Below are 14,300 nucleotides of genomic sequence, written 5' to 3' on the forward strand. Positions count from 1 at the left end.
ATGTTGTGCTACATGCATTTGTTTCACTTGATAAGCCTATATTATTCCCTGATTGGTGATAGTTCAGAGCAGTGTTAGTTCATCTCCTGGAGATCTCAAATGTCTTGAAAATTTAATCTAGCAGGTTTAATCTAGCAGATTTAATCTAGCAGATGCCTATGGTGTCAGGAAGAGTAGGGGTGGGGGCTCTCAACCAAAAGTTACCCAGAAATGTATGTGAAAATCTCTTGGAGTACTAGTAAGAGACACTCAGTCCCCTGAATGTGTCCCTATTTTGCAAACAAGTAAAAAAAACCCATCCCTCCATGGCTTTGCGCCCACAGGGAATACTCCAAACCTGTGGGTGCCCACAAACCTCCCATTAAGCTCCGAGTTATTTAGAGGATGTCTAAAATCACATGTAAAATAGCAGCTTTCACACATTTAAGGATGCCTATTATAATATTCAAATGGCAACAGCATATGCACCAGTTACTCTGGAAAGCATACAAATGTGTTGTGTTTTTGTGCTCAAGGAGTACTCTAATAGCTGACAGAAGCCTGAGGACATGTGCATGATTCATGATCTATTTTTTAAAAAAATGTGGATATGTAACTGTTAGCACCTGCAGTATGCTAGTGAAGGTGACAGTACTTTAAAAAACAAGCATCTTGTCAGGACTGCTGCAGTTTTGAGCAGAGGAGATAGAAATCCCTCCAACACATCTTATTCTGTGTTATTGCTACCTCTTCAGAGACTGGCAGCAAGAATCAATCTCTTTAAGGTACACATTGAAGAGAAAAAAAAAGGAAATAGTGGGCAGTGCTGCAGACTATAAAATGTCTTGGTGCATGCTGAGCACATTTCCAGTGAATTCATCTTCCTCTGGTTCCCCCAGAACTACTCTCTCTCCTTAGAGCAAGAAATAAATGGGGAACTTTCAGTTAAAACTAGGAACTAGAAACCAGGAATCCACCTATAACTATAGTATGGGCAAGAGGTTTGGTGACGTAATTAGTACAGGATTGCTGACCCCTCTGAGTCAGGACTGTGTTTGAGCCCTACTGTCCCCTGTGTTGCTGAGAATTAATGAGCTGTTAGATAAGGTTAGGGACCTTCGTTTATGCTACATTGTGTCTGTGTCATCAGGAAGGAAGGCCCTTTTCTTCCCTCTGCTCACTCCAGGTAAAGAAAAATAACAAAGACAACAGCAGCACAAGCTTTTGGGATTCTTCAGCTATTCCAGAGCACTGCCTGCAGGTTGGACCACAATGGAGCTGATCCCAAAGGAAACGCTCCCCATCTTCAGCAATAGGAAAAACTACTTTTGAACTGAGTGGGCTGTGAGTGGGAATAAAATAAAGGTCTGGGCAGAATTTCTCAGGTGTGATTCCTGAAATACACAAATGCATCCCTAGGGCGCATATTATCTGCAGATTTAAATTCTATAGCTTCTGCATGAAATTGCCACCAAATTTAGCGTAATAACAAGCACTGGCTTTTGTGTGAATTTTTAGGAAAAATACCAGAAAGTCATCATTTTGTCATGTAACTAATTTTTGCCTAACATACAAAACTATATATGGAACAACTTACAAAATAATGTTATGAAAGTCACACTAAAGCTATTATCAGTAAATAAAAGTGCCAGTTGAGAGTGGAGAGATGTGAATTGTTGATGACGGGTGGTTATTGAAAATACTTTTGTAGGTGAGTGGGTGGGTTTACAGGGCATAATGCAATTGGGCACTAATAGCGGTTTTAAGTGTAGAATTATAATACTGCATTGTATAGTTGAGCTAACTTTTCATGCTTGTTCTATCAGGGCATTCCTTTTGACTTTTTAGCTGCTAAGGACAAGTTTGTGCCTGTTGGGGGAATGTGCTTAGATTATTAGATAGGAAAGGAAGGAATTCTAAATGGTGCCCAAGGGTATTGGGGTATCAGTCTTCTGGTGTTAAGTGAAGGAGGACTTCATAGTGATGTGGAGAGGCTGTGTGGGAGGTCAGATGGTATCATTTATCAGAGTCCTTCCAGGAATGGTGCACGGGCACTTTTTGAGTTGCATGGCTCCTTCATTTGCAAGAATTGGCAATCGTGAATCACCAGTCCAGTGCAGCTGGGATGAAAAATCATATTTTTTCTTCTAAAATCATTGAATTCTTATTGTGGGGTTGGGGCAGAATTGCATATGACTTGTTAAGGAATCAGCTTCTGGGTTTATGGAGACCGTTTGCTTGGTTGTACTCATCATTCACCAAACTGATGACTCATTTCTCCCCAGTAAGGAGCAAAGTGTGTTTGTTAACTGGGCAGCAGGTGTTTTAATTGGTTCATCTGTCTGTCTCCACAGGAGCGTCTCCTGCTCTCTGTACTTCCTCGACATGTTGCCATGGAGATGAAAGCTGATATTAATGCCAAACAGGAAGATATGATGTTTCATAAGATCTACATCCAGAAGCATGACAATGTCAGGTAAGAACAGCAGCCCATCTCCCAGCTGCTGGGGTGGAGGGACCCTCCCACTGCTTGGCACTTAACACCCAGGATGAAGATGACAGTGACACATAATCCAAAATAAGTGTAAAGACTCTGAAGTGTCTTCTGACACTTTGACTCTGAAATTGAATTTTAAAAGTTTGTTTATAGGACGGGAGAAGGATTGCCACATTCCTGCAACATTTTCCTTTCAGAAGCAACTTTAACTGATCTCTTTCCTTAGATTTTTTTTTTTTCTTCCTTTTCTGGAGTGAGTCTTGGTGGTTTTGAGAAGGTAATATATTTGGGTTTAGTTATTTTTTGCCAGTTAGAAGCACCCTTCTGATAAGCCATGATGGGATGCAAGTTAAAGATTGGCAATGATTTACTATGGGGTGAATTAAAGGGCCCAGCTGAGGTTAAGATCACCTGGAGTGGTCTCTGCCAGTTTGAAATTACAAGCAGGGCGTCTGTTACTGGCAGCTGTTGGCACCTGCTCCGTCACCCAGTGATGTGTTGCTCCGTAGTCTACCTGGATGAGCAGAAGAAATCGATATCCAGTCTCTGGCAAGTCATGCAGAATTGAATCCAGTCTGTGTTGCTGGGGTGGTCCGGCCCCATGACCGGACATGATGGGAACATCACCAGGTTCCCACTCTCCACCTCACAGGGAATAGGCAAAAAAGGAGTACTTTAGTTGCTCGATATCTTTATGGGCTGCAGTTACAAAGTTAAGTTTAACTTACTCTTGATTCATTTTACCTCTACCACTGTACTTGACCTCTGTGGTGATCACTTATGCCTCTGCTAAGCAGAGTCCTGGAACTGTGTAACAGCTCTGTTAGTCTATAAATGCTTCTACCAAAACAGAGGCACTGGGGACAGAGAGCTCCCTTCTTCCCCTCTCCATCTCCCCTTCCAACAAGAGGCTTTCCTGTAAGCTGCTTGCCTAGCCTTCTGTCTTACATATCTTAAAGTATGTTGGTGAATTATATTTTCTGATACTTGGTGCTCAACAAATAAAAGTGGATTTCTTACACCTCTAATATACTGCGCCCTGCATAATCTCCAGTAGATGATGCGGTGAAATTCACATGAAATTCTGAAGCATTTGGAGACATTCCTTTAGTATTGAGGGTAGGGGGGAGAAGTAATGTACAAGCAGAAAACTGGGAGGAAGTTGCTCACTGTTCAATGCAGAGTCTTATATAAAACTCACTGAAATCAGAGCAAGTCGGTGTGCTTGCTTGGATGGACTTCAGTTCAGCCCTTCATATTTTGGTTGCGACTCAGTAAACAGATAAAGATTCACTAGCAATACGAAGACAAAAACATTCTCAGATCTCAAAGACTGTAACAGTTCAGTGATGAAAAATGAAGAATATACATATTGTGATAAAAGTGAGGGGAAGAGGCCATCCAGAGTGCCCTCAGCAGAGCGTGTGCTACAGTAGATTAGATTAGGTTTTGTTTCTTTACATTCATTTTTTCCTTAATGGCACTCAGCTTGTTTAAGAAGGTGTGTAAATTTCTTGTGATAGATACTGTTTGTGAATTTTCTTAATACAGAAATTACTTTTTTCCAGTACTCAGAGGCCAGCCTGACATTAAAACTGAATGCAATTCATTAGATATAGCATGATACTAGTCAGTATGGTATTAGTCTTTCACATCAATTTCCATATGTCATTGTTTGCAGGTTTGACTGTACAGAACAACTTTCAAATGTTAGTAAAGGTGATTATCTCTTTAAGATGATACTTATTTGAAATTTTAACTATATCACTAAATAAACAAAAGTGAAATAATAATAAACTAAATTCAGAAATTAACAATTTTAAAGGGAGAAGGGAAGCTGATGGAACGATTATGATGGGGAAAAAATAGCCCAAAGATAACGGCTGGTATAGAGACATGGAGATATCAAAAAATACAACAAAAAATGACGCATGACCCAGAGTACAGAAAGACAAAACAGTTTGCTGTGATTTTCAGTTATGGCTGTGAAGTAACATGAAAGGTGAAACACGTATACATAAAAGCGTACATGCACCAATCTTTTCCTTGGGCTGCCCTGGTGGGTAGCTAACAGGAAGCCTGAAAACATTTAATTTTTGTGACTTGCATATTTATAGAATACTATGAACGTTCCATAATAGAGTATCTTCTGTGGCCTAAACATAATTTTAACTTTGTTCCTCATGGTAATGAGTGTTTAGGAATTAAGCCCTTGCAGGTGCTGACTGTCTCCAGTGCAAAGGGAGGCTGAGGTCTCAAAAGGTCTTGCAAAGGGAAACAACTTAAATGGTATCTCCCTTGAAGTATGGACTTTGTTGCCCATGCCTATGAGATACTAAATCAAAGCCCACTGAGATCATGGAACAGGCTGGAAAAGGGAGATAAGAAATAGGAGTGAAACAGTATATGTACTGAGAGCAAATTGAAGGTAACTTACGAACATCTCATTTTCATGTACTTTAGGGAAATGAATAACTAAGTATGAATATTGAAAAAAGGAAACATGGTTTGGAACGAATGACTCATTTCACACTAGGAGTTCACATGGAGCCTTTGCTCTTGCCTGGGTACACTGAAACCACTTCTGGGAACCACTGCGGATGATTTTGAAGCATTTACGTGCACACAGAAACACACTGGTGGTGGGGGGTAGCATCTCAGTAATGTGGATTAATGAACTGGCTTAATAAAAGCAAGCGTGCTCTTTACTTTTCATGGGGAAGTGGTCAAGGGGAGGCTTTTGAGATGAGAACACGCCGAGCAATTCAGTTTTGTTTTTGTCACTATTCAAAAATGTCATAAGATCTAAGTTTTTATGAGGTAAAGGGTATTGTGTCAAGGCAATTGAGAAGTATGTGAAGTCGGTGCAAGGGTGCTGTGCCCAGCCATTGAATCTGGCTTCCTGTTGATGATTTATGAGCAGGAGCATTTCCTCCACAGTTCGTAGAAGTGGGAAGGTTTGTGTGTCTGCATAGAGGTGCAGGTTTCCCTCCTCCATCAGCTGTATCCAGCGATTCTTTTTTCCTGTTCTGCCAGTTTAGGTAAAAAGGTAGATTATAAATGGAAGTATAATGGATGGGAATTTTCATTAGCTATTGATTTAAAAGTTTGATTGCCATCATAATGCCTAGAGCCTGAGACGTTGATTTTTACTGGATCATCAGGGTGAGGTTGCTAACCGATTTTACAGTCAACATGGAAATAATGAGTGTCACTGACACTGGATGTTTCCATCCAGCTGGGTTTAACTTTGGCCTTTTAAACTCAAGAGACGCAGGAGCACAGCCTTGTTCACTTAGCCTGGTTTGACATTTTGTGTGGGAGAAGTGGTTTACTAAAATCTGTCCCAGACAAGATTAAATATTTTAATTTTCAGGGATGATTGGGTCTGGGCTTTTGGGACCACCTCTAATTTTAATTAAAAAACAAGCCCAAACCACTCTACCAGCAGAAAATATTGTTATAAAATTATGTTAAGTTACTGTGTGGGGTATTTTTTTCTGTTTTAAAATTAGGAGTATTTAAATGACAAATTCTGCTGTGATATGCTTGGTTTTAGATACTAGACTGCATGCCTTTTTTTTTTTTTTTAAACGTTACATGCTTCCTTTTTAAAAGAAAAAAGAAAAAGAAAAAAAAATAGAAGGCAATTTAAAACCTATGTAGAAAAGACGTCTTCCTCAGGTGCCAGCAGTAGGTCTCTAAAACACAGCCGTGATCCTTTAATAAGGGACAGTTCTGCCATGATATTGCTTACTGTGTTACATTTCTCTCAGAGGGTTTTTATGCAAAATACAGTGGTCTTTCTGACCTGACTGGGTAAAAGCAAATCTTTTTAGAGCCTTATCAGGACTTCCCGTGAATGAGTTCATAATCTCCTGCTTATTGTTATGGAAAGTAAAGTTCAGAGACTAATGTATCCACAGTTAAAATATAATTTCCGGTCTTTTTGGGGCAGCAAAATTTGTTTCAGGATTATGTTCTTCTGAAGAATTTAGGGTGATGGCAAAATCAAAATGAAGAGGTTTGGGGTTAATACACTCTTTTTTGATGCAAATGAACAGAACATTTTTAACAGAGAATGATACTGTTTCCCATCCTGATTTATTGAATGGGAATTAACTTTGACAAATCGAGAACCTTAGAGCGTGATTTGACCTTTCCCACATATGTGTGTGTGTTAAATATAAAGTCTATTGTCAAATGCAATCAGGAAAGGAGTTCCCAAGACTATGCAAGTAGTTTTGGGTAAACAACAAGGTGAATTATGTAACTAAATTGGTTCACATTATCATGAATGAGATTATGTCTGATAGATAAACCCTAAAATACACATAGATAATATTGTTTATCTATCATGCTTCCCAGGCAGAATTTTAAATGTTTTACATTACTATTACTATTTATAGTATCTCACTGCAACGATAATGGCTTTAATGCTATCTAGGTTTGGCCAAATATAGTAATCTCTGTGCTATAAAAAGAGGTTTGAAGTCCTCTGTGAAGGGATAAAGGTTGGCTTTGTCATTGAAATTCCTTTGATGAACCGTTTCAAGAAGCTTATTTTAGGGCTGGCATCCAAGCGTGGTGAAAGTGACAGTTTCCTCTCTTCTCCCCTTCACATAATTCTTATGAATCATGTACTCAGCAACGTTAACCTGATCTCAAAGTTTTTTAAACATCTTAACAACTTGAACTAAACCATTTGCAGGAAAGAAACAGTCCATTTGCTTTCAGCTTTGTAAATGAAAAACACTTTTTAACTAGTTTTCTCATTTAATTACATACTAACACCAAAAATTCTCCCCTTAAAAATGACCAAATAGTTGCACTTCGGCTGAGTGTCAGGAGTTAGACCATCCGTGTCAAGTTAACCTCCTCGCCTTGTAGGCATTGTGATGCTTAATTAGTTGCTTATGAAGTGTGTTAAATTCTTAGATTACAAAGTGCTATGTAATTGTGTGCTATGAAATTTGTGAAAATGTCAACTAAGCAAACATCTTTTTCCTTCCCCCTCCCCCTGTCCTCACACCCAGGACATGTAGTCTTAACGTTTCTTGGTGTTAAAGGAGTTATCGGTAGACATAGTAGTACAAAGCCGAGCTCTGACTGCAGCTAGTAGGAGACTTCCCAGGATACAGCTGTAGCTGGACATATTAGTGCTGTGGCTTGCCAAAGCAATGTGCCACTTAGTGGTATATTCTTACTGGTGAGTATAGTCATGGAGGCTGTTTTTTCTGGCTTGCTAACAGTGCCTTTTGAAATGCTAAATGAGTTTATAATGAGACATACCCTACCAAGCCCAGGTCAAACAGCGGGTTGCCTTTGGAGGTAGTTGTGCCAGTGGGCTGGTTTTGTTCAGGAGCTCATCCTGATTCTGTTTTCATGCTTTTTCATGAGAGGTTATTGAAGCTAAGCAGAAACCCTTTTAATTTTACCATCTTTAATAAATAAAACTACAGTATGGCATGTGTAAATTTCTGACAGTTCTTCCATGGATATTTTCAAAGATTCCCCAAATCTCTCATCTCAGCCAAAGTTTATGTAGCTTTAATTTCTATGGAAGGCCTCATTGCCAGGAAAGGGCAGGAGCAGTAACTCTTTTTAATATTTACTGTATAATCCATCTCCTTCCTTGTATTCTCCCCTTTTTGGGGGGAGGTGGAATGAAAGTTAGTGATTTATATTTGAAGATGGAGAGCAGCATTAAGCAGGAGGAAGCCTAAGAGCAGGTTTTATCCATGTCTTGCTTCCTGATAGTGCTCTCCCTGCCAGTCCATGAGCTTCGATCTGTTTCCAAAATGCGTTCATGGATCGGTTGGTTGTTTCTCAGCATCAAGTCTTAGCTAGACCTCTGCCTCCTTTTCTTTGTTTGAGGCATATGCCCACAAGCAGTAGAAGGTTATTTTTGCAGTTAGGTAGCGGGAAACTGTGGGTTTCATATGGGTTCAGAGACACCTCTGCATTTAATTGCCATAACTTCTGGTTGAGGCTGTAGGCTGAGAAAAGTGAGTAGGAGGGAAACGATGAGCCTTCCCACGCCTTTCCTGAAATGACAGCAGTGAATTTTACCTACACAGGAACTCTTCCCTGTCAAGAGCTGGCTCCTGGGAACTTCACCTGTGTCTCCCTGGAGTGAATCTTGGCTTTTTAATTTTCCAGAAAATTCCATTATTTTAAGTTAGCAATAATTCTAGGAAGTGTTGGATGTAGGTTTCACCCATGGGTGAAGGTGAATTGCTCTGCTCTCACTACCACTAATTGCTTGGCTATTCCTAGCCAATTTGTTGATTTTGAGAGGATAAATCAGTGTCTTTTGGAGAAAGGCATTCAAGCTAAAATCCATGTGTAAAGGAATTTGCTCATTTTGCAGCCACTGTTACACCTGAACTTGACATCAACGCTGTGCAATAGGTCTGGCCATTAATCTTTTAACCAAAGAATAGAGCAGGTTTATATATTTTATCAAATCTACCTCTTTGTACATGTGCACAGCACCCTCTAAAAAGAACGTATGCTGAATTGTTTAAGTATTCATCTGACTGTCTGCAGATTTTTCTTTTTGAACTGAGAATATATTGTGATCTTGGTCCCTACTGGGAACTCCTGGTGTCTTCAGGGGCATGGGAGAGCCTTGTACCCTCCGAAGAACAAAACAGATAAATAACTGGCTGCAAGGCACCCTGCTGGGCGCATTACTTAAACACGTGTGTTGTAATAAAGATAACATCCCAGAAGTGCAGTGTGCCAGGTGACTGCAGATCTGCAGCCACCAGCAAGCCATCAGCAATTAGGAAGGGCCTGTGATGTATAATTCACACCCTGCTATTCTGAGTTTACACAAGGGTCTGTAAAGTTCACAGGGTGGTGGATTGGAGTGTTAGATGTTTTAATGATGAAATACTGTGAATAGTAATTTGGAGAGAATAATGAAGGTGCCTGCTGCAGTTTACAGAGCAGTATTTCAACTCATCAAGTCATTTGGAAGCTCTTTTTTGATAGTACTAAAAATAAATTAAATTTTTTTAAAATGTAAGTCTGCTGATTGGCCTGATAGGAAATACAAATGTATCAAACTTATAGTAAAAAAAGTGCATCAAATTATGTTTATTAAACTAATTCACCCCCAGTTTTCTCTATTCTGGAATAATCTTGACAAGAAAAATTGAGTCTTATCTGACCAAAACTTTACACTTGTACAGCGTTGCTTTCCTCTTGTGAAGACTTGGTTAAATTTCACTTAACAAACTACTTTGTCATGTAGTTAACATGCAAAGTGGTTTTAAGAACACTGAGTTTATGTAACATTCAAAGAGGTTCTTGTTAAAATCATCCTACCTTTTTGCTTCTTCCTTAGACTGTGATGGCTGAATGGCTGAAAAGCAAAAATCAGTTAAACTTTTTATTCTGTAATGCACTGAACTTTGTAAAACTATTTAAAGCCCTCTTACAGAAGCTGTAAAACAGAGGCACAGTTTTGGATTTGGATGGATTAACTTCTCTTGTCTTATACTATATTTATATCCCTCAACAATTGTTGCTAATTTGTGCATCTGTTCTTACTGGTTTATATAAAATTTTGACACTGGATGAATGATGAAGACACAAAAGCTGAAACCAATTAGCGGAGAAGAGCTCTCAAGCAGTCTAGTATCCTGTGACTCAAGTTAGTGCGTAGCTAACTTGAGTCTATGTCCTCCAGACACTGAAAGTCATAGCATATTTTTTAAACTTCCTCTTTTTTATTAATTTTGCTTGATAGTACATGGTTAAATAGTTAGGGGGAGACTTCATGATTCCATAAATGGTGTTTCTATAAGAAACCAGGCTAAGAACAGGTCACTTCAGAAACAGAGCTAACAGAAATGAGAAGCAACAAAGAACTGCACAAAACAGCAAAGAAGGGAAAAGACCAAAGGGATTAAATTAATTTCAGTGCACACATGCCATTGGCAGGGCATTGGCCTTGTGGAATGATAGAAGTGCTCTTTTCAGAAAATGGAGATTTTTCTGTGTCCATTTGTGTTTCTGTTACAAAGCCCTAGAAGGATGCACCCAGTTTTTAATTGTGGGAATAAGGATGTGTAAGACCATGTAGGTTCTGAGGACTTGGAAGGTGGTAAATAGTTTTCAGAAATCACGAAGTGTATGTGTGATACGCTTTAAAAAGCAAACAAACTACAGGAATATAGGTATTATTTTCCCTGATACCATGGCCAGCATGGATCTTTGTCTGTGGCTGCTGTATGTGTGTTTGGCAAATAATCTGAGGCTCTCAAAGGCACTGAGAAATTCTAAGGATGTTCTTGACTAGTAACCTTGTCCCTGTTTGAGCCAAACTCCTAAATAAACCCTTTAAATATATAGGAGGGTCATCAGGGTTTGAAATCAGCTCCCTCAACTCCAGTCCTACAGATCTGATCCCCAAGCCCAAAAACCTAGTGTAGTGACCACTTGTGAAACTTGGATCCGTATGGCTGTCAGTGAAATACTCTCTCTTAGCCTACTATTGCAGAGATCTCCCCAGTAAGCGGCATGCAGAAGGCTGGATGACCGTGGCTTTGTTCAGCAGTAAGATCATCTGTAAATGACTGTTTGTCCCTGTCCATAGCTGTGCAGAGCATCCGGAAGCACAACTTGCACTTCCGGCATGAGGAGTGTGAGGCAGTGAGGAATTTTTCCAGCAGAGATATAGTAGTGACAGTTCATTAATCCACCATGTCAGCTCATTTTTTGGGGGTTGTTATTGTTGTTTTGGGTGGGTTTTTTTAACTTTAAGGGGGATTCTTTGCAAAGTCTGATAATTCATTGGCTCCATTTCCTACTCATTGTGGGGAATGTGTTGCTACTAGGATGTTACAACTACTTAATTATGGTTATCTCCAAGGCCTGGCAGACTCATACATCACTGCTGAGTGTAGCAGAGAGTTGAAGAGATGCTTTGTAACATCCTGGACCACGAAGGGGATGAGACACCTATGTTGCAGAGCTGATGGGATATTTGCAGGGTGGGGATGTAGGCAAAAAAGATGGGAAAGACTGAAAAACCTTGGAAAGCAAGGAGCAAATTTAGCAATTGTTAGTAGTGATTGAAGGAAGGGAGATAGAATGGAAAGCAGATGCGTTCAGTTTTAGATAGTGGACAGTTATGTGCCAGAGCAGTTCTGGTGGAGAGCCTTCCATCTTGGGAGCAGGCACACCAATGCAGTGCAGCTTTCTGCTGTGGTTGTTTCCAGAGAATGAGCTAATAAGAATCAATTTGTAGAACAAAGCAAACAAAACTTTGGCTTCTACTCAGAACTTGAGCAATGCTAGTTACAGATCAGGCTTCAACAGAAGCCAAATGCTGATCCATAGAAGTATAATTATTCTGTTTCATTTGGAACCTTTTGTTCTGGATTGCATTCAAAACTACTGTAAGCCCCTTTGTGAGATTCTTTTTCTTTCCAGGCAAGAGGAAAAGAGGCCTTTTGATTTAATAGTTCTACTTTGTTTCAATTGAAAAGGAGAAAAAACCCATATCGTCCTTGCCTTTCTTCCTTAAGAATCTTTCCTTCTGCAGAATAGCGCCAGCAGGTTGCAGTTTAGGATGACAGGTCTAATGTGGAGACAAACTTGTGTTACAGAATATAAATGGTAAGTGATATTCTGTTTTTAAGTTCCAGTACTCATCATTTTCAGCTGCAAACTAAATAAAATTTTGTTGTTGAAATTGGAAGCGATTACAAATATCTTGCAAAGCTCAGAAACCTTGAAATTGCAGATGTGACTTACCCACTGAGCTCCTTTTCCTTGGAATTATGTAATGGTGGAAGGAGTAAATTGAAAATGGTATCTTCTCTGAAAGCTTAAAAACAACTGAAAAAAGAGAGAAAACAGTATTGGAGAACAACTGTACAAAACTAAAGATGTGTTTAAGGATGAAATGAGTGACTTTGGGGGAACCTCTGGTTCTGAGAACAGTGTGGGACAGTGAAAATATTTGTTCATCCACTATAAAATGACATGTCTGCTGAGAATCATCCAGAAATACACTTTTGTACTACAGAAGCCCCATATGGACTTCATTAGCATTTATTAGATTGGTGTATTTTACTTAAATATATGCATTCACTGGCTTATTTAAATGTCTTTTGTGTATTCTTTCATCTCTTTTTAGGTTATTTTTCCTGCAGATTCAAGGATCATTTCTAGTGGAGGATCATAACAGCTGTATTTTGTTGGTCTGTTATGTCCTGCAGCTTTTTATTTTTCCATTATGTATATCAGAGACAGCATTTATTGTATTACTAATAATTGAACAAATTCTAAGTCATCTTGCTGGATAATGGGCACTGCCTAGAATCACCTTGCATTTTTTAGTGCCTTACGCTCACAAACTCTTGTGTAAGTATCTACTGCTACCAGTCAAGCCCGTGGGGGAGGTTAGGGCAGGGGAACAGAGAGGCTGAGATTGACAGTGATTTCTTTAATTTGACTCGGTAGCAAGGCTGGTTAGAGCTCAGAAATGCCTGGCTCCCCTTACAGAAACATCCTAATGACTAGACCGTGAAGACTCTGCCTGCCTGTGCTGCCGAGGAAAAGGAATTGTGCAGAAGGAACAAGCAGGGAGCGTGCACAAACACACGTGCTCTTTGTGCTGGGGACTTCTCGTGACTGCTGGCTGTATCTGCAGGGGGAATTAGCGCTACGTTTTGGCTGGGCTGCCACACCAAATGGGCATCTCCCTGTTCCTCACTAAAATGAAAACTCAGAGAAATTAATTCATTCAGTTGACATTCCAGGTGGCAGAAAGTAAAACATGGAGGTAATGAAGATCTGAAGAGATGCAAATGATGAGGCATGCCATGTTCATCTGGGAGCATAGAGGCTCGACCCACATGCCGGTGTAGGTTATCCAGGTTCGGTTTTCCCATGTGCCCGAGGGTGTTTGAGGCCACATAACCAAGGAGAGGCCCTAACTGAAGAAGGCGTCCTCATTCTCTTTTGTTAACTCTGCTTCATTTTTTTATATAGAAGAATCAAACACCGGAGCAGCAGCTTCAGTCCCACTGTCCTGTGTCATAGAGCGCGCCATAATCAGCAGGGCAGAGCAGGGCGTTTGCTGTCTTTGCCTCTAATTATTCTAAGTATTTTAGACATAATGAGCAGCTGCAGCATGAGGTCCTGAGGGCACCCACGTTCCCAGTCCAAAATAACCCATTGTCCAGTTCAGACTGGATTCAGGCGGAGGAAAAATCAGATCTGTGTTCTTTCACTTCTCAGGCGGAAGGTCTTAGGAGACAGTTTCCTCTCTTGCATTCTCACTCCCTTTATTTATATATAGCTGGCATGTGCAGAACAGTAAGGAATCAAGAATGCAAATTTCTGTGTACATTTCTGTTCCTTAAAGAAGTGCCAGTCTGTTGTGACGGGCCAGTGGTATTTTTGCTGGCAGGAACGTGGGCTCCCAGCAAAGATTTGGCTACAGTCATGTAGCAGGCAGCGCGGATGTGGTAGGGATGTTCTTAAATGCTGGACACATACCCTTTTTTATTGTAGCTGCTGACTTAGTCTGAGCCCTGTCTGTGTTTCTTAATTAAACAAACAAAGAAACAAAACCAAAAAACCCAGGGAAGTATTCCTGCAAGATGCTATCATGAGGCTCAAACTGAAGTAAAAATTTATCTGCTGGTTTTTCTAGCCTCAATGGTCCTTGATTTACCACAGCATGTCTGAAGTAACCAGGAGAGGCAGAGGCCAGTGGGATCCTGGGGATGATTTGCTTTCACCTTTGACTGCTGTTAACTTATTTTCTGGTTCTGTTTGTAAGGATTCTGGTGAC

The 14,300-nt window shown here is 40.0% G+C and overlaps 1 protein-coding gene across 1 annotated transcript in view; it reads left to right on the forward strand.

The window, feature by feature from the left end:
* Window positions 1-14,300, forward strand: part of ADCY5 (adenylate cyclase 5) — a 215,869-nt gene that overhangs the window by 128,139 nt on the left and 73,430 nt on the right. Inside the window, exon 3 of the mRNA XM_064451210.1 lies at window positions 2,334-2,455. Within this exon, the coding sequence (XP_064307280.1) occupies window positions 2,334-2,455 (122 nt within the window). The remainder of the gene's footprint in view (window positions 1-2,333; window positions 2,456-14,300) is intronic.

This window comes from Phalacrocorax carbo, chromosome 5, assembly GCF_963921805.1.
Source record: "Phalacrocorax carbo chromosome 5, bPhaCar2.1, whole genome shotgun sequence".
Classification (NCBI taxonomy): domain Eukaryota; kingdom Metazoa; phylum Chordata; class Aves; order Suliformes; family Phalacrocoracidae; genus Phalacrocorax; species Phalacrocorax carbo.